The 21431-nt window shown below is 38.3% G+C and overlaps 1 protein-coding gene across 1 annotated transcript in view; it reads right to left on the bottom strand.

Moving 5' to 3' along the window:
- The window catches only part of LOC136837564 (cystinosin homolog), a 148075-nt gene that overhangs the window by 13959 nt on the left and 112685 nt on the right, over positions 1 to 21431 (bottom strand). The window contains exons 6-8 of the mRNA XM_067102430.1: positions 19623 to 19742; positions 18981 to 19157; positions 7624 to 7741 (exon numbers count right to left, since the gene is read on the bottom strand). Coding sequence (XP_066958531.1) covers positions 7624 to 7741; positions 18981 to 19157; positions 19623 to 19742 — 415 coding nt within the window. The remainder of the gene's footprint in view (positions 1 to 7623; positions 7742 to 18980; positions 19158 to 19622; positions 19743 to 21431) is intronic.

The following is a 21431-nucleotide window of genomic DNA, read 5'->3' as shown; positions in this document are numbered from 1 at the left end:
TCACAATTGAAGGTGTCAGTCACCTTAAAATGATACTTCCTAAGATCCAGTTGAGAGTCACGAGACCTCATAGATCCAAAATCTGCACCCTTGCGGTAGCATGCTCCATCCCTGGAGGTTATGACATCCTCCTGGGACAGGACTTCCAGTCCCCCTCTAAATTACGACTATCCAGAGGTCTGAACTCCTCAAATCACTCATTAGGCATGAGTAAGTCTCACAAACCTGCATTCATTCCACTGCCAGTGCCACCTGACTATAATGTGCAGTGGCTACCTCCATCCGAGCAGTTTTGAAAGCCCATTCCTGTGCCAGGCCCTGCACCAGTGCCAGTCCCAGAGCACACCATAGATCTTCCTCTAAGGGATCCCAGTCCGGGTCGCCTCTTACCCTCTAGCTTGGCACCAATTCCAGTGCCAGTGCGAGAGCCAATCCACAATTTGCTCGGGTCCCCTCCGGATTCTTCTGACAGCAGTGGAAGCTCACCCAAAGGTGCAGACTTACAACCCGTGTCTGAGCTGGTCATGGTGACCTGCGAACCTCTCACACCCACCCTGACCTCTTCCTCTCATTCCCAGTTCTCCACAGACACAACCATGAGTAAGGATTCTGCCATGTCTCAAATGACCAATGAATGAACTCAAGGAACTGCAACGACTGGTAGTTGAGCTTATAACCAGTGCCCCTACTTTGGCTGTCAAGGAAGCCAAAACAGGAGTCATGTCTACATCTTCCTTGGACTGGGTTCCACCAATTCCCCTACCAAGGAGGTCCACAGAAGAAAAGGTCACAGGCACAGATAACTCCAGGTAGCCCTGTGAGAGCTGTTGAGCTTTCCTCGCATTAGTGGCCTTTGGCACGGTGCCACACCTTTATCTTATGAAGAACTTTGGCACCTCTATCCAGAGAAGGATGCCAGGTTCCTTACCCTGTTTATTCTTCTTATAACTTTGTGATTTAACTTCTTCTTGTAATATCTCCTTTTATCGCTTTGATAATGTTTTTTCCCTCTTTTCTTTCCAATCTCTTAATTTAATATTTTCTTGGCAATCTTGCCCATTCATGAATCCTTTAGTAAAAGCCTAATAAATGACTCCTCATTTTACTTTGCTTCCCACTCTGCCAATGCAGAGTGCAATTGCCAGATTCTTTAAATACCTTGAGCCCTTTGACTTCATTTTCATGCATACAAAGTCATGGTACATTTTAAATTGAATATAACAGAGCCATCAAGCCTCGACCGCATGAGTGCCACTCCTGGCACCACGTCATTACCATCACTGTTGGCAGATGCTCCTGCCAGAGGGGTTGCGCCCTCTGACTGCCTTTTAATGTCCTTTGGAGCTAAGGAATGAACCTAGCCATCTTTCATAGGCCGAGGAATGTAATTCATTTATTCTCCTTGTAATTTAAATCCCGAGTCCATGGCTCGAAAAGCCCATGCACTTTACATACTTGTCTGTCCTTCACTGTACTTAGCTTCATGCCTGCAGGCACCCTTGACCTCAGTGCCACGTCTGGCACTGTACCGTCAACTCAAGTAACATGGCAACACCTAACTAAAGACCATGTATACTTCATTGTAACGACTCTTCAAGGGAAACTAACTGCATATCTTTGACTGTGTAAAATTACTGCTAAAAGTTAAGTGCATGATTACGTTAAGTTTTACCTTAAAGAAATCCATTACTGTTATTGTGTTTTACTATTTACAATACTTTTCTCGTATATGTAACAGTTCCTGTTCTAGAATAACAGTACAGTAGCTTATGATTTATTATATTTTAATAATTACAATGATTTATTCATATTTCCTTAACAGATTCCTGTTTAGAAAGTAAAAGTAATTTAACTTTACAACCATCTCCTTTACTCTGCTATTAACGTAAAATATTGAATTCTATGTCAAGTAACCTTTGCAAATATCTACTATGAAGTAGAGAAACTTAGTTTAACGAAAACACTTGAGAGCCGTTAAAGAGGAAAGTAGAGTTACTTAAAGCATTTGTCCAGCTGAATCGCTTGGCTTGGTAGACATTCACACACAAATGAAGGTGTGAGATTTCAACTTAGGCAGGGAATTGCTACATCTTCCCAGGCATCCAAGCTTCCAAAGTTTTAATATAGTGTCATTAATAAGAAATGCTGTGCTTTGCTGAGCACCACCTGACAAGGAAGGGCAAAGAAATATTGGACCCTCCCAAAATCCTTTAATTGCACTCTGTACCTCTCTCCCTTTCTCTCTGTAAATATGTGACTGCCAGAAGTTCCTTTGTTTCAGAGCGTGGAGCCTTGAGAAGATTAACCTTGGCCAGAGGCAGAATAGAACCAGCGTTACGGATTAAGAGAGAGGAGCAGGTCCCATAGAAGCACGCGGTCTTGACTGACCATGTGGTGACCCTTAATCAAAAGGATGCATGCACATAGAGGAACGACACTAACCCCATCTGGGTAGGAAAGCATCCTAATCCCGGAACCAAGATTTTAAAAGGACTGACCTGAGGAACGAACCATCAGAGACATATCTGGACGCAGTTGAGACACAGCCATCTCCTTTGCTTTCCCACCTCCTTCAGAGAGCCTTGCCCCTACCACGAGGTCCACCTCCACTGACATTTCTATGCGAAGCCACCTCTTCTACAAGGTAAAGTGATCTGTTACAAAGGTTCTTTCATCCAGTCACACAGTTTGAATTCTCTCGCTAAACTTCCTACTTTATTTCCAAGTGCCAGCATTGCATATCAGCCTCACCTTTGTTAGTGTAGTGTTATGTAAATTCCAGTGTTTGAGTGATTATAAAAAATCGTGAGTTCAAGGCACCCTTGGCACCCTCCATGCACTGCCTTGTCCTATGCTTAATTCTCTGTGTCCTAAATGGACTTTAATTTGTAAATTTCTTCATGATAGAGGGAATGTTAGCCGTGGAATCCTTCCTTGATTGTGCCTTGCTTGTTGTGACCCCACGATGCCCTTATCAGCATCGTCATAGAGAAAGACTATTCTCTGAAGTATTCATAGTCTTGTATTATACTTAGTCTCCCAGGTCTTACCTGCCTGGTGAGTTCGTTTCATCTTCTGATTGTTTTCTATTGTAAATATACATAATCTTAAAACTTACCCTAATTGTTTACTTACAAAGTGCCTCGTGAGTAGAGCCCTCAGCTCACTATTACCACCCTTTTCTTTGTATATAACGATTACCTGAATCAACTGCAGTCAGAACTAAGGAATCTTATGTGGTAAGTAAAGTAAACATTCATTCAGTCTGTAACTGGTTCATGGTAAGCATTCCCCAGGTTAAAATCGTAATAATATATATAATCAAACTATTTTCTCTCCTAAAAGAAAGTAGCTCCAAGGAAAAAACAACTCAGGGGTCTTTACTACAGTCGCACTTCTACCATGGAAACATGGATGAACACCCTGAGTGGAAAACAATGCACCATTCACCTTTATCTTTTGTACATTCTCTCCTCCTGGATATAGTTTCTTTCCTTTCCAGTACCTTTTTCATATAGTCCATTTGGTGTTTTGTAGGTTTTCCTTTTCTCATATGACCCCACAAACATTTTTAAATGTTATACTCTATTCACCAGCCTATATATAGCCCTCCAGTCTGTCCATAAGACCCATGCACCTCAAAACCCTTTTTGCTAAATTTTTTATTACTTCCGTATATCTCCACATTTCTTACTAATTCATTTCTCTCTAGCCACCTATGCAGCACAAGCTGTTCATCTCAATAGTTTCTTTTCTTTCTCATATGGTTGGACATGCACTTCACTTTGTAAAGGAGTTGGCTTGCATAGACACTCCACATCTCTTATTAATTATTTGTTCCCATCCTGCCACCTTGCTTGCTTCGCCAGTGCTCTCTCCTCCCACAGTCCGTTATATTCATTCCTCAATAATTGTACAGCTCAGCCACTTCCATTCTTCCAACATCCTTATTTATATTCATTACTTCAACTTCCTAGTGTCCATTGTACACATAACCATGCTTTCACCAAGAGCGTGGCCAGGAATCTTCCTTTGGGGGTGGAAAACAATGTAGTCAGGACACGTATGTCCAGCGGACTTAATGCAAGGGTCCAAAGAAGCGCTAAATAAATTTTCAAATAATAAAACGAGTTACTGAGTAATGTAACATTAAAACTACAACCATGATATATAGTGGAAGCAACAATGCATTATTGAGGTTTCAGAAAATACTATACTTTAGTTAGAGTTATCCAATGTAATTATATATATATATATATATATATATATATATATATATATATATATATATATATATATATATATATATATATATATATATATATATGGATATATATATATATATTACATTGGATAACTCCTAACTAAAAATATAATATTTTCTGAAACCTCAATCAATATATATATATATATATATATATATATATATATATATATATATATATATATATATATATATATATATATATATATATAAATATGACCACATGGGAACCTGTTTCACAGAAATAAATTTCTGACTCACCACGGGACCGAACCCTAGTCTTTCTAGTGAGAGTCCAGGACATTAGCAATTTGGGCACAAAGGTCATAAAAGGAGTTGGAACCTAGGTACTTATGTACCTAAGGTTTTTCCTGGGCAGGTGACTCAGGCCTAACATACCTGCAAATTTCACCCAACTCCCCGACCCATCAGCGCTCTAATTGTGAGATATTGTGGAAATGAACACATGAGAATGTGTTTCATAGAAGTAAATTTCTTTCTGACTCTCCACAGGACCGAACCCCTTGGATGGGTCGTGGAGTGTGGTAAAATTTGCTGTTACGTTAGACCTGAGTTGCCTGCCCAGGAAAAACCCTAGGTACGTAAGTACCTAGGTTCCAACTCCTTTTACGACCTTTGTGCCTGACTTGCTAATGCACTGGAATCTCTTGAAAGACTGGAATTCGAAATTTATATATACAGTATATATATATATATACATATATATATATATATATATATATATATATATATATATATATATATATATATGAAATTTCTCATTTTTGTTGAGAACCTTGATTTAATAAATGTTAAATTTCACCTAGCGTTTTGAAAATATAATTCTTTCGTAAGATCTTAGTGAATTTTGTTTATCATATGTCTAAAAGCATGTCAATATGATTTTCTAAGAGCTTGTGTGTTATCTGTTTATTCGAGACATATCCATGAACGCCTAATTGACCAAAATCATGTGCAGCTAGTGGCGACTGTATATGTGGTTGCCAGAGAAATAGAGAGAGAACCAGGCCAAAAGCAAGGAAAGTTTCACTCTATGGGTCGTTTCGCACAGATAGGAAGAATAGTGTTCTCAGTCCATTGGATTTCATTTTAGCATTTTGCTTCAAGAGAGGAGCTGTTCCCAGGAAAAGGACCCCCTTATAGACCACTTTCATGAGTAATGCTCAGCTTGAATTTTGATGTCGTGACTAAGAATATGAATAAATTTTATATCTTTCATCTACATTTGTATTTAATCATGCCAGGTATAAATTCTCAGGAGACTACCACTACAAAACCCCACTTCACACACTGTTTGGTCATAATTTGGCAACCTTGCCAGGATTAATTTTCATGCCTGTGCTTTGGCATGATTCTACAGTGTAATTCTAAAATTTTAGTAGCTTGTATTTCAGCATCGTGACAGAGATAGCAATCTTGTGGCATTGTTAAGAGAAATGGGGGCTAGGAGGCAGAGAAGTGAAGGAATTTATAACACAACAGAAGGAAATAGCCTGTGCAGAGCGACAGAGCAAAATAAAGCAACAGGAAGCTGAAAGAGAGAGAGAGAGAGCTTATGAGAAAAAATCAGCAAAAGAGGAAAACAAGAAGCTGAAAGACAGCTGGAACATGGACTTCATGTGATGTGGCTCAAGGCAGAAATTTGTAATGGAACTCCACAGGGACTGGTAAACAGCACTAGCACCCCTATTGTCAAAGCTAAACCCAAGTCACCCAGCTTCAGTGAGAAACGGTATTTTGGACCAGTGGTGGATCTAGAAATCTTTCATGGGGGTACCACTTACGATTATCATATATGCAGTATATGTATATATATATATATATATATATATATATATATATATATATATATATATATATATATATATATATATATATATATATATATATATATATATATATATATATATATATATATATATGTAACATGTACACATACAGGTATATAGAATATCAATACTTATAATGTATGCACACACACATATATATACACATTATGATGATTGCCACATTGTTTCCAACAGCTGTAGCTTACAAAGAAGTAGCAGGGGAAGTTGCTTTGGTAAATACAAGCATTAAATACATGCATAAAGAAAAAACAAATTATTATATAATTTTATTTTCAGTGTTTCTACCAATATTTTATTTGTGTGCAGTGGGCACACATTATCAAAATTCAATTACAGCTTTGAGATTTACACATTATTCTACCTATAGAATAAACTCTGACCTGCGGGAAGATCTTTTGGAGATGTAGATGACAGATATAATGAAATGATCTGCTGTGTCATCTGAAATACTTCGGTGAATATGAAGCTTTGCAAGACCATTCAACCTGTCAGAGCCCATTGTTGCTCTCTTGTATGACTTCATGAAATTTTGTGAAGAAAACGTTCGTTCTGCTGTTGCTGATGACAGATAATGTAACATATATTTGTAGCAAGAGCTTATTAACCAGATAGTTATCAGAGCATTGAACATATGTTGTTGCTGTTGTTTTGTTGCTGTACAGTTGTTGTTGTTGTTGTTGAAATAATCATTAACTAAGCAAATTTTTGCTACTAATGATGATTTATTGAAAGAAAACAATGTTCTATTATTCATATCCATGGAGGGGGGAACGTGACCAGGCACCCCCCCCCCCTTAAATCCGTCACTGTTGTGGACACTTTCATCAAAAGGTTTCAAATATTTGCAGAGCCAAAGTTGGCCTAGGAGTGACTAGACTATTTGTCTCGGTACATTTCTAACAGGTAAGGGTCTACAAGTTTTTCTGTTATGGCATGCCATGTGATGAATCTGTAAACTATGATGCCCTAAAGAGTGTACTGGTAAAGAGATATGAGATAACTGCAGAAGGATTGAGGAGGAAATTCCAAGAGACTAAACCAGGACAAGGTGAGACTGCATTTCAATTTGTAGCTAGTCGACAGAGATATTTAATCAGGGGGATTGAAATGGCTGAATAAAGAAAAGTTGGATGATTTGGTAGATTTGGTCATCAGCGAACAATTTGTCTGCACTTGTTCAACAAAGGTGGGACTGTTTCTTAGGGAAAGAGTACTAGAAACACTGGTGAGATGGTGAAGCTTAAAAATGAGACCTGCCAAAAATGCGGGAGAAACGGAGCATCTCCCAGATATTGCATAATCTGCACGCAGGATGCTTCAAGGTTTTGATGTTTATGTCGATACAAAAGTAATGATGATTAACCATTGTACTTACTTTGGGCCTCGGACAAATATCTGAAAAAGTACTTTAAGTTCACAAAACAGATGGCATTTACAAATAAGTCATCAGTCAAAATTTCTCAAAAATTACATTAACAGCATCCTTACCATAATTTGCAGCCAGCATGAACATCTGTATGAGAGAAAGAGATCCTCCAGTGCAGTCTAAAATCACTTGCCAGATGCTCCAGCCTTCTGTGCTTTGGACTTTGTAGTTCATGTACAGCTGATCACGAAGTAAAGATAAAATACGTCTTTAATTTAATAAAAAAAAAAAAAATGAAGGCAGGAATTTTGTTCATAGATTAAAAATACTTAAATGAGTTAAGTAAAACAACAGCAATCTGATCTGCTGTGAGATAGAACTCGGAATAAAAGAGATCAACGTTTTCTAGTGATGTGCGCAGACATTCCCTTTCGTATCGGTCGTCGCCCTTAAAAATGTATGCCTTGGTTAATGAGGGTCGACTGGCATTTAAACAGAAATTCTTAGGTGCCTTCGAAGGGCAGGAATGAAACAAGAATACTGGTTCCATGTTAGTCACCTGAAAAGTAAGTCTTACCACGTTACAAGTCTTTGGAAAAAAGTATGAGTGATAATAAATACAATCGATCCTCTAAGTGTGGTACACAACTTGAGCTTTAATGGCGTTGGTATTGGTGATGATACTCAAAATGTAGAGGCAATGTTGTTTGTCACCATTATTTTACCGTACTTGTACTTTGGTTTATTGCAAGAACTTGTTAACTTTGTACGAAAGCGCGACCATTTTGGAGTATCTTGTTTGGAAACAATGAAAATTACTTGACGGATCCTGTGTATTCCAAAACGTGCAATACAACAGAGAAAATGTCCTGTTTGTGAAGGTATAAAAGCGTGCGTTACTTCAGGCGTTAAACTTCACTTTCAATGGGAAGGAAAAGATCAGCAACAAATATTATTTGTTATTATATTGTTCGTTTTCTATTTTGATCACGGGCTTTTTGGATGAGGTACTCAAACGGTTACTCTAGGAAATGCTGGCACAAATTTTAGACAGTGGTAGTGAGTGAAAATGGTAAGTAATCAAAAGCTCTTCAGATCTATGGTTTTAACAGAATTCCGCTGAAATCTGTGGCGCCTGCATTGACAACATTGATGTAGGTGATGATAACAATAATTACATAGTAACAACAGCATTTTGATAAAAATAATGATGACAAGTCAACATTGTATTACAACTCATTGTAAAAAGGACCTTAGATGTAATAATAATAATAATAAATGTTGTAGGTAAAGTCGCTCCTGCCCCCAAAGTACGATGATTATATAATGGTAAGCATGATGAGAGTGCTAAAAAAGTATAATGAAAGGGATGAACTTTTCCATTATAAGACAGCTTACTGGAGGCTTGAACTTTAACCTTGGCGTAAGGGCTAATCTAAAGGGCCAAGTTTCTGACTGACCAAGTTTACGCTTTGAGAAAATAAGGTTTAGAAGAAGAGCTTTTTCAAAGTAAATTCTTTACGTTTAAAGATATTTTTGACTGGTGTGTTTGATTGGAGGCCAAATTACTTATCATTTCGCATAGCATATGTAAAGTAACTAAAGGTTGCAGTGCACTATAGTAAAAATCTAACTAGTCATTTTGCACATGTAAATCCGAAAGTCTGGCTTGTGGTATTTTGTGAGGCTGTATTTTATTCATCTTAATTTAGGTAGTCTGTCGGGATTCGTTGATTGGTTTAAAATATCCAGAGTTAGTTTTCGTTCGGGAAGGAAAGCGTCTACTGATGATGCGTGGCTTTTGGTGGTAGCTACCATACTATTCGTTGGGCAGAGGTGCAGGTTGAGGTCAACATTTTACATTTCCTCTCGTGTATTGTGCATGTGAGAGGAATCATCTCTGCATAATAAATTAAGAGATTTAGCAAACTTCAGCAGCTTCCATACAAAGAAACAATGCAAACCTGAGAAATGAAAATGTTTATGAAATTAAAACCTATGGAGATAAGGGTAAAAATCAAACTTCCTCCATCTTAGCTATAGTAACTTTTGGCAAAAACGAACCTGGAGCGGTCTGTAACTTCCCCTATGCGCGAGAGAAAACCTACTGTCAACTAGAATAGATATTTAGGGCAAGCATAAAAGAAAGGATTCGCTGAGGATGGAATGACGGTAATTGTCTGGCAGCAGTGGGTGACAACCTAGCAAAAATAACCCCCAAGCAGGTTTTGATTGATTTTGGTAGAAAAGGTTCCACAGGATCAGCAACTGAATGATGCCCAGCTGGCATCTTTGGGCATTTTGAGAAATTTAACATGGCGTCCAAGATGGCTGCCGCATAAATCCAAAACCTATAAACGTCTCCCATTTCTTTATTTTTTGGCCTATCTTATAATATGATACATCAATTCTAGGGTTTTCGAGGTCAAGGAAGCCAATTTTAATGGAAAATAAAGTGTAAACCCAAAACTTATTGAGTTGTTCATATTCAGTATAAAACTCAAATTGGTTGCAAAAAAATCGTGATAAAGAAAGAACACAAACACATGCTGAATGTTTGGTCACTTTATCAGAAACTGATATCAGAAAATGATGCCACAGAACATTTAGCCTATAAATTATTTCAAGTGAGAAAGTCTTCATTTTCGTTATCCCCTTAGTCGTCAGTGTCAGCTGCTTCATCTTCAGAATCCTGGAAAGCTGTATTGAGAGGATTGTAACAGTTGAGAATGGAGTTGATATTGCACTTGCAAAAGGTGCTGCATGCAAGTGGTACTGGAAGAAGGGTTTGACTGCCGTGGTTTGGTTTCCACCCGAAGTCCGAAGAGGCCAAAGCTGGAGGATCAGATTGCAATGCTGCTTTCCATAGGCACTGGGAAGAAGGGTTGCGAGCTTGAATTTTTGAAATTTGCCTCTGGCCGTTTTGTGTTGCCACACGCTATAGCGAACCTTCAACTCGCAACCCTTCCACCCAGCCAAGATCATTTAGTTTGCATGTCAAGAGAGCCCATTACCAAGCATGCCTATGGAAAGCAGCTTTGCATTCTGATCCTCCAGCTTTGGCCTCTTCGGACTTCGGGTGGAAACCAAACCACGGCAGTCAAACCCTTCTTCCAGTACCACTTCCACCTGACACATTGGCTGCTCCTGAGAGAGTGCTGAACTTGCTCTGCTGCAACTGCCAATCGTCAACAGATGGATGTTCCACAAGGAGGCGTTCGTGTTGCAAAAATGATATTGCATGCAGCACCTTTTGCAAGTGCAATATCAACTCCATTCTCAACTGTTACAATCCTCTCAATACAGCTTTCCAGGATTCTGAAGATGAAGCAGCTGACACTGACGACTAAGGGGATAACGATAATGAAGACTTTCTCACTTGAAATAATTTATAGGCTAAATGTTCTGTGGCATCATTTTTTGATATCAGTTTCTGATAAAGTGACCAAACATTCAGCATGTGTTTGTGTTCTTTCTTTATCACGATTTTTTTGCAACCAATTTGAGTTTTATACTGAATATGAACAACTCAATAAGTTTTGGGTTTACACTTTATTTTCCATTAAAATTGGCTTCCTTGACCTCGAAAACCCTAGAATTGATGTATCATATTATAAGATAGGCCAAAAAATAAAGAAATGGGAGACGTTTATAGGTTTTGGATTTATGCGGCAGCCATCTTGGACGCCATGTTGAATTTCTCAAAATGCCCAAAGATGCCAGCTGGGTATCATTCATTTCCTGATTCTATGGAACTTTTTCTACCAAAATCAGTCAAAACCTGCTTGGGGGTATTTTGGCAAGGTCTACTTGAAAATTAGGGTTTGGCTGCTAAACTATAAGGAGAGCAGACAGGTGCGTTTTTCTAGTGAACGGACATCTTGTCGAGGGCGGGTTCTTATTTACAGGAATAACTGAAAAATCGATTCTCATCTCTTTAACTCTTGGAGGGAGGTAACTTTGGTATGGATTTTGAGCAAATGTAGCCGAGAGAGTCCTCTGCCCCACTAAAACTATTTTATTTTCTCTCTATTCATTGTTGTTGTTAGCATTTGTCTGCACGTTTTCGGTATGATTAAATCCTACAGTCATTTTTTTTTTTTTTGCCACTTCTTATTTCAAATATTTGAAAATGACCAACAAATGATCAACAAGGATCCTTAGATCTAATAAAGACATCATGAGTCTAAATTCCCCATTCTATTAACACTTCACGTGGGAATCCTACAATAATGATAATATTAATAAAATTAACATCCACAGGTCATCTGAGTCCGTTTTGAAGAATTATCAAAACCCTTTGGAAACCATAGTACATTTAGCAAATATTCTCTTTACCGAAGAAATGAAAGTTAACTGAGTTTTGGAATTCATGAGCAATGGGGTTTTGGGAAATCAGGAAGATGTGAAACATATAACCCACCAAAAGAAGTCGTTTGACATTCAGAACAACTCAATCATTCCACGTTCAGACAAGCATTGTTTAGACCGCAGACCTCCAAGTATCTTAAATTCCGAGATATGATTTCTGAAAATTGACTAAAATGTTAACCTATAACTTGCTTTGCATCATAGTATAGATTATGAGACTAATTAATTTTTACATTTGCGTAGTCCTCTCTAGTACCGTTTGTTTGTTGCAATTCCGGGAATAGAGGAAGTCTATAATTTTCTTTAATGTTCTCGAGAGTCTCAGGTACAATAATTTCATATAGATGCTTATTTTTGAGAATTTAATTGTTTAGTACAATGTTGGAGGAAATTCCAGTATCTTATATTCATCTAACAGTATGGTTGCTGTGATTTTACATAATCTGTTAGTTCGGGATATTTCTAAATGGTCATATGAGAGTAGCCTATGGTTGGTAAAGAAAACACGACAGAAGGCAAGGCAAGGCGAAGAAGGCAAGTATTTCGTCCCTAGTCGTCTCACACAGACAGAACAAAGATTACAGTATTTTCAGTTCAAAGAAATTCTTTTTAGCTTTTGCTTATTGGAAGGAGCCATGCCAGGGACAACCCCTGACAGACCACCGCCACGAGGATTACTGGTCAGAAGCTATTGTTATCTCCTGGTTTACATGTTGCAGAGAGCTTTAAATAAACTACTTTATTTTTACATACTCGTATATTTGTTGCTTTAATACCACAAAGTATAAATGCACTGGAAACTGTCTTTAAAGAACCATACCTAACACCATTGTGTGACAAAATTGATGGCTGAGCTCGGATAACTTTAGTTAACTTTAATGGCAGTGCTATTGTGTGATTTTATTGTGTTACCCTAAAGTTTACTGTTAACTGTTTAAGTGTATTCCAGTAAGGAACGACTTAGGTAACAAAGCTTGTGGAAGTGGCCAAGGAGATTTGTTTGGAAGGCACAAAATTATGGAATTTTGTGAAGGACCTACAAGGCAGAGTGACAGAGAGAAAGACAAGCAGTGAGAGCAGAGGCTGAAATCCAGAGGAGAGAATCTGCAAAGAAACATGGACATGAACTTCAAGTGTTAAAACTCAAGGCAGAAATTGGCACTGGAACTCCTGAAGGACTGGTAAGGAGCACTAGCACCTCTGTACTCACTGCAAAGCTCAAATTACTCAGATTTGATGAGAATATTGGCCAAGGGATGAGCGGGCTATTTGTTTCAGTCTGATACTATCAGGTAATGACTTACACTTTTTTTCCAGTGTGCCTATTATGAAGTTTTGAATTATGATAGCATAAAAAGACACTTTTGGAGAGATATGAAATGACTGAATAGAGATTTAGGAAGAAACTCCAAAAACTAAACTAGAACAAGGAGACACTGCATATCAGTTTGTAGTGAGGCTACAGAGACATTCCAACAGGTAGATTAAAATGACTGAATGCAGAAAGGAGTTTGATGATTTTGCAGACTTGCTCAGCAGGGAACAGTTTGATTACATCTGTTCAACTGAGGTTCCACTATTCCTCAGGGAGAGAGTATCAAAGGACATTGGTAAGATGGAAACACTTGCTAAGCAGTACTTAGAAGCTCATGGGATAAACTTTGTGGAATACCAGAAGCCAATGAAGTCTCGTGGGAATATCCAGAGACCCAAGGACTACAAAACAGTCATGTCAACCAGAAGCAGGCAGACAAAGGTGAAGATAGGTGCTTTATGTGTCACAAGCCATGTTACTAAGCCAAAAACTGTGGGCAAATTGAGAATAAGGACCATCAAAAGTTCAAGCAAGAGGCAGCCAGTGCTATAATAGTGGAAGGACTGAGGGAGGTGACCACTATCAAGATTTGTGAAGATGTCAGCATAGCCTAGTTGGAAAACTACATTGAAGATCGTAAGTTGAAGCTGACAGATGAAGCTGAAATACTTGTTTTGTTAAGAGAACGTAGAACTGATGAGCAGAGAAAGAGGTACTATAATACCAGTAAGTGTAACTTATGTAGGTATGAAGAATGTAACAGTGCTGAGATACACATGGTACTAGTGCAACTGAGAACCAAATGACTGATAGGAAATGGGTCAATGCACTCCTTGATAGGAGCATCCACAGATATAAATAGAGGAATTACATGCTGTGCCTAGAAATCTCATTTATGACTTTATTCTTGGGAATATTCCAGGTATAAAGGACAATGAAGAAATGGACATAGAGATGGATCTGGGAAAGCAGTGATTGTGATCAGAGCCTAAGTCTAGCAAAAGAAATGCAGTATCAAGTTCCTAGCATTAGCTTCCAACATTGGCATGTAGGAGCAGAGCAGCTTAAAGAAACCTTGCAAAAATATTTCACTCTAGCCAAGCAATGGGAAAGAGCCAAAACTAATGCAGAATACAGGGCCAAGGGTGGAGGAACTTTAGATTTAAAGGTTATTAATAGCACATTACATTGTGTTTTCTATGGCAAGGTGGCTGAAGAAGTGCAGACTGTCCTAAAGCCAGAGATATATTGCGCCCAAGTTATTAGGTTGGCCCATGGGTCCAGAGTCCATGGTCACCTTGCAGCTAAGAAGGCTTTTGATCTTACAATCAGCAGTTCCCAATGGCACTGGGAGCGACAACAGATATCACCAGATCTTGTAGATCCTATGACATTTACCAGACAACTGCATTGAGCAGCCATGCCTGCAAAATACCACTATTGTTAATGGAGGAGCCATTCAAGAGATTAGTGGTAGACCTGATTGGACCCTTATCAACATTGTCTGAGAGAGGCAATAAGTAGGCCCTGACAGTGGTGGACTTTGCTTCAAGATAACCAGAGGCAGTGGTACTCCCTACAATAGACACCAAGCATGTAACAGCAGTATTACTTGAGGTTTTCAGCACAGGGGACCTTCCAAAGAAATACTCATCAACAATTTACCCAGTTTACTTCTGAAATGATGAAGGAAGTGAGCATCAAGCACCCATTTACAGTGCTGTATAACCTGAAGTGCAGTGTATTGTGTGACAGTCAACAGTGTGCCGACATATATGTCAAATATGTGCCACAAGAGAACAAGGTCTGGGACTGGTATTTACTAGCAATCTTGTTTGCAGTCTAGCACAAGATTTTCACCATTCAACCTGCTATATGGAAGGACCATAGGAGGACTGATCCTCAAGGAATTATGGACTAGAGGCTATAAGGATGAAGTAAACAAAACCTACCAATACATGTTAGAATTGGGGACTCACTTGGAGGAGATGTGCCAACTAAGCTACAGAGAGTCTGAATGCAGCATAGGGATGCCAAAGGCATCACTATGATAAGATGCCCAGAGATCATCAGTTCAAGGTAGGCCAAAAAGTGATAGTGTTATTACCTACAGAAGCAAACAAGCTGATATTGTAGTGGAATGAGGCGTTTAAAGTCAAGGAATGGACTAATTGTGTAGACTACAAGGTTGATGTTGGTGGAGAACTGAAGACTGTACTCACACATCCTCACTGGCTACAATAAGAGGGAAGTGAATAAAGTAATGTTGTCAAACACAACTATCATCAAGGAGGGAGCTGACAGAGATCTAGTACTTCCAGATGAGACTGGCTAGAACTTAAAACACAAAAGGAAGAAGAGACATACCAAGGTGTCAATATTAGCAATTTCAAAAACAAGCAGCAGACGAAGCAGTTTAGCTACTAGAAGAATACCAAGACATTAACAAGCAATCCAGGAAAGGCATCGTTGGGAGAACACGGTACTGAAGTGATGACAGAGCAAAAATGTATCCTTTATCATATGTAGCTAGGGAACTGATCCAGGAAAAAGCTGAGATGATACATTCACTTCTACATACTGTTCACCAGTAGTAATGGTGAGGAAAAGGGTAGATTGAACAGGTTGTGTGTGGACTATCATCTTAATGTCATACCCAAGCCTGACAATGAACAAATGGGTAATCCTAAGGCTATAATCATGAAACTTTATAACAACAGATTTTTTAGTTTGCAGCTGTCAATAGCTCAAGATAATGTTGTTTGGATTAATTAATTCAATAGTGTCTTTCAAAAAGTTGATAAGGAAGATGCTACCTGGGGCCAAGAGCACTAAACATTTCGTGGACAAAATGTTAACTCATACAACATCATGGGAAGAACACACCAAAGGACTCAAGGGCCTAATTCAGAGAGTGAGGGAAGAAGGAACGATTATCCACCCATCCAAGTTTTACACTGGATATAGCAAGGTAAAATTTCTCGGACTTAAGGTCAGTTGTAATAAGATCACCATAGCTGATACAAAGCTGATGAAGATCCAGGATACATCACCACCAGAGACCAAGAGGCAAATGAGATCATTCCTAGGACTGACAGGCTACTACAAGAAATTTGTGGACAACTACGCAAATCTTGCAGTGCCTTCAACTGACCAAGCAAAGAAGGGATGACCGTACAGATTGGAGTGGAAGAAACCTCAACAAAAGGGGTTTGATGGAGTTAAGCAAGCTTTAGGAAATGAACAAATACTGTGGCATCATACTTCAAAACATATTTCATCATAAGGGCAGACAGATGCATAAAATAAAGGACTAGGAGGCATACTCCAGCAAGGGCCGCCAGATGGCACAATTCCAACTGCTTCTGCAAGTAGTACATTCAACTACTGTATAACTGGGAAGGAATGCCAATCAGTAATATTTGCAGTTGAGATATTCCATCTGTGCCAATATGGGGGCAGATTTTGTGAAAAAGACACACCACAAGCCACTTGCTTGCTTCCAGTGTAGCAAAATTAAAGGTCCACGGCTCATGAGGTGGGCCATAGCACCACAGAGCCATATAATTTGAGCTGAGAACGTTCCAAGAAAGCTCAATGTCAGCGCAGATTACCTTAGCAGACTATGTAAAATAAATGATATAATTTTTCTTAAATGAGGTTATACTATCAAGTATATATTATAAATTGGAATATTTTTTCTATTGTGTAGTTCTACTAGTGCCGTTGTTTTGTTGCAGTTTTCAGAATCGAGGAAATCTTTAATTTTCTGTAATGTTGTCAAATTCGTTTTAACTGTAAATATGTAATATCTGTTTCTATGACAATTGTTTTGTCTACTCTTCCCTATGTAACTTATAACCTTTTCATCAGAGTGTACCCACCCATATGCTATATATACTTGTGTGATATGTATCTTAATTCCTTTACCTTTTGTGACTCAATGGATGGCCACCAGAGCGTGAGTTGAAAGGTCGGAAGAAATAAAGCCACCATGACAAAGCATCTTTATACGGCCTTATGAAGTCTATCATACCAGCTACTTGCTTATGAAAAGAAGGTAGTCAGATACACAGAGAGGACTAAACAAATCAAATGACGTATGAATAACTATCATATTCAGACGTCTCCTCCCAAATTGTTTTGGATGACGTCAGCAGAAATTCGTGTATATTTTATCCAATTATCAGCATGTCAATTATGGTTGTCTTAGAAGTTTTACATAATCTGTTTGTGCAAGAGAGTAGCCATGGTTGGCAAGGAATACGATACAGAAGGTAGACAAAACAGGAGGCAGGCAAGGCAAGATAAAGACGGAAAGCCTCATATCCCCAGACGTTTCACTCACGCAGAAAGAATTTAATTTTGCATTTCGCTTCTGTAGAGAAGCCTTGCCAAAGGTGATCCCTGACAGACCACTTCCGCGAGTATGATCTGCCGGAAGTTATTGTTATCTTCGGGTTACAAGTTGCTTAGGTGCTGTAAATAAACTTGATATTGTTACATGTTTCATGTTTTAATCACACTGGGTATAAAGCCATTTGATGTTGTCGTCAGTGTACCTTATCAGCTACCATTTTGTGGTCCTGGAATCTTGCAAAATATGCAAAAGTAAAAACTGTTGTAGGAAAATAGTCATTATTACCCAAGATGCCCGGATTCCAAGTATCAACAAAATCAGAGAAAAGGGAATAGTACTGATAATAATAACTACTGTCGCAATAATTGTCAACTGTGCTGAAGAGTATTAAAACTTATAATACTATGTTGATTCTCAGTCTCATTTTGGCTCATTGCATGTTAACCATACTTGCGATCTTTTCCATATTCCATTAAGGCAAGTTTCTTTCAAGGCTCAGACGTGAACCCATGACTGAAACCTACTCTTTTATCCAGTTTTGGAGCTGGTACGAGAAATGGGGATTCCAGAAGGGATGACCCTTCTCATCTAAGTCAAGATGCTTGCAATGAGGTTGCCAACCCCATAACCTTTGCCCCACAGACTGGAGGAATGTTTCTGTCTTGCACTATTTGTAGTTATTGTAATTAGTCTTTACTGACTTTGAAAGTGGCCTTGAAGTTCACGGACGTTCTGGAATCGCATTCTTATCTTTCCTGGTTCTCTTTCTCGTGTTCACATTTGTCACACAATGGTGAAAGGAGGTTCTATGGTGGTGGTGGTAGTGCCCTGGGGCTTTAATACAGTGTGATTAAAACACTTTGTAAAAGATAAAATATAATATTTATTCGCAGCAGTAAACACGATGATTTTTTTTTTTTTTGGGGGCGATCTTAACTTGCAGATGTGGCTTGAAAGGGGTTATTGCCTTAGAATGGCTCCTTGCTTCCAAAGAACACAAGAATTAATTCCTGTGAACGGAAACACCGTATTCTCCTTTCTGCTTGAAACAACAATGGAAGGGCTCTCTCTCTCTCTCTCTCTCTCTCTCTCTCTCTCTCTCTCTCTCTCTCTCTCTCTCTCTTCCTTGGTTTTATTTATACAGTTGCTCTCAGACCTCGATGTTATGGACATTACATAATCCTGGTGACCTCGGGCATTCTGGAAATACCTGTTATATTTGTCCACGAAAAATGGTCAAGGTCCCTTAAACTAGGGTCGGATGGTGTGATCAGTAAGGGCTCTCTGCATGTTTGACATGAGCAAGATCTAACAAAAAATTTGGGAAGCAAATAAATAAATCTAATAACACTTAAAAAGATAGGGAACCTCGTCATACTGGGGGAAAATGATAATATAATGATGATAAAAAGAAAGAAGTTGGGAGAACTAACCTGTGGTATGTATTTGATACAAGTGATCGAGATTTTCACGTAGGAGAGACACAACAGGAGATCCAGCCACTGAAGGAGATCAGAACTTGCTGCTATGATGAGTACGATGACCTCGACAAGAATCAGAAGACCCAAAATGACCCGACACGTCATAGACACACGTTGACTGGGGTCTCTCTGGTTTAGGAAGCGAGAGAATTAGGTCATAAAATTAATGAGAGGAAATATGCATACTGGTGTGGTCACAGAATTGCTAAAAGAATAGCTGGCTAATGGTCACGAAAATTTTCTCATAACAAACAAAATAATATTGAAATATAATAAAATGATGCACATTTGAAAACATTTCCGGATTTTGATACAAAAGAATAGCTCACAAATATTCTATACTGTAGTTTCAAAGCACTGAAAACATTACTCTCTATGTGAGAATTCCGTTAACATTTTAGTGCGTACTTAATCGGCAAGTCGCGGTGACTGGTCAGTCATTGGTTGTTGAAGTATTCGCGCAACGAAGGAAAAGTTTGACCTCTTCCTCAAAATAATATATATTCATAAATCTGCGATTAGGTCTATAAATCACTACACTAGTGTAAAAATCTTTTAGCATAGTGGGGTAAAAGAGCGGTGTTCTTGTCTTACCTTATAGAAAATACACTGCACAATTTGAACAGCAGTGCACAGCAGAGCGTACAGAGGGAAGATGACGTCGTTGAGTCTGACGTGCATCACAGACGTTGGATGACGAGCCTGGAACTCGTCCTGTGAGCAATATACGGTAGCAATTGAATGATGATACCATTCATATTGTTTCAAAACAAAACAAGATAGATTGTCTTGAGTTAGATTAGATATCATGTGTGAGCACGTGCACACATTCATTCTCTCTCTCTCTCTCTCTCTCTCTCTCTCTCTCTCTCTCTCTCTCTCTCTCTCTATATATATATATATATATATATATATATATATATATATATATATATATATATAATATATATATATATATATATATATATATATATATATATATATATAAAAAAGACAAGGATGAGAATCAATAAAATTACAATAAAATGAATATAATAAATCTTCAGCAAAAATACTAACGAAATATAAAATAACAAGTAAATACAAACTATAACGAAAAATATATATGTTTGTGTTTTTAATTTTCGTTATTTTACGTCAAATATTTTACACATGAATTTTTAAATATTCAAATATTAAATAAGGAATGTTCAAATATTCCATCATTAAATCACATGAATTTTTAAATCATTTTAAATATTAAGGGCAAATATTCCATCATTATCGAAATCATTTTACCTTGGGAATTACACCCAAACGAAATACTGTGCATATCAGAAGTCCTTCTGCCTAAGCAGGTTCCGCACCTATGACTTTTTTGTTTTGGTTGGGAGTAAAGAAAAAGTTAAGTATATCTTAGTTTTACCAGACCACTGAGCTGATTAACAGCTCTCCTAGGGCTGGCCCGAAGGATTAGACTTATTTTACGTGGCTAAGAATCAATTGGTTACTTAGCAACGGGACCTACAGCTTATAGTGGAATCCGAACCACATTATAGCGAGAAATGAATTTCTATCACCAGAAATAAATTCCTCTAACTCTTCATCAGCCAGCCGGGGAATTGAACTCCGGCCCATCGAATGACAGCCCGCAGCTCTACCGACTCACCCAACAAGGAGTAGTTTTTCATTGGTGGGGTGGGTAGAGCTTTCGGCTGGCACGCTGTTGGCCCAGCGTTCGACTCTTCGACCGGCCAATGAAGAATTAGAGGAATTTATTTCTGGTGATAGAAATTCATTTCTCGTCATAATGTGGTTCGGATTCAACAATAAGCTGTAGGTCCCAAACCCGCTAAATAACCAGTTGGTTCTTAGCTACGTAAAAATAAATCTAATCCTTCGGGCCAACCCTAGGAGAGCTGGTAATCAGCTCAGTGGTCTGGTTAAACTAAGATATACTTAACTTTTTTTGGTTGGGAGTAGTAGCAGCGACCTTGTGCATTCAGCCATTAAGACGGGTATTGAATCCATTTTGACTCTGATGTCCATAGGTGTGTCGATTTCAGGTTCTGCACTTATATTCGAAATCACCATATCTCCACTTTGATAGCATAATACAATGCTCATAATATAAGACAGTTTGATCTAGTCAAACTATCAACATATCTTTATGTTCTTTTGGAGTAAGTTATTCCAGAAATCAAGAGAACTAGATGATGATGGGATATTTGTACCTTAATAGTTTCAGGTATACAAATTTTTATATATAAAACTGGGAGAATATCATAAACATAGACAAGTGTTCCAACTCTTGTATTCAGCTGTTATGGAGGAGAGTTGATTTCGATTCTAAGCCCAGAAGGTGAATTTCGCAGGAATATGTCCATGACAGCTGAACTCGATGTATTATCTTTTGATGGCTGA

The sequence above is a fragment of the Macrobrachium rosenbergii genome, chromosome 59, assembly GCF_040412425.1.
Source record: "Macrobrachium rosenbergii isolate ZJJX-2024 chromosome 59, ASM4041242v1, whole genome shotgun sequence".
Lineage (NCBI taxonomy): Eukaryota > Metazoa > Arthropoda > Malacostraca > Decapoda > Palaemonidae > Macrobrachium > Macrobrachium rosenbergii.
The sequence above is the reverse complement of the archived record's forward strand: the minus strand, read 5'-3'. Positions and strand labels throughout refer to the sequence as shown.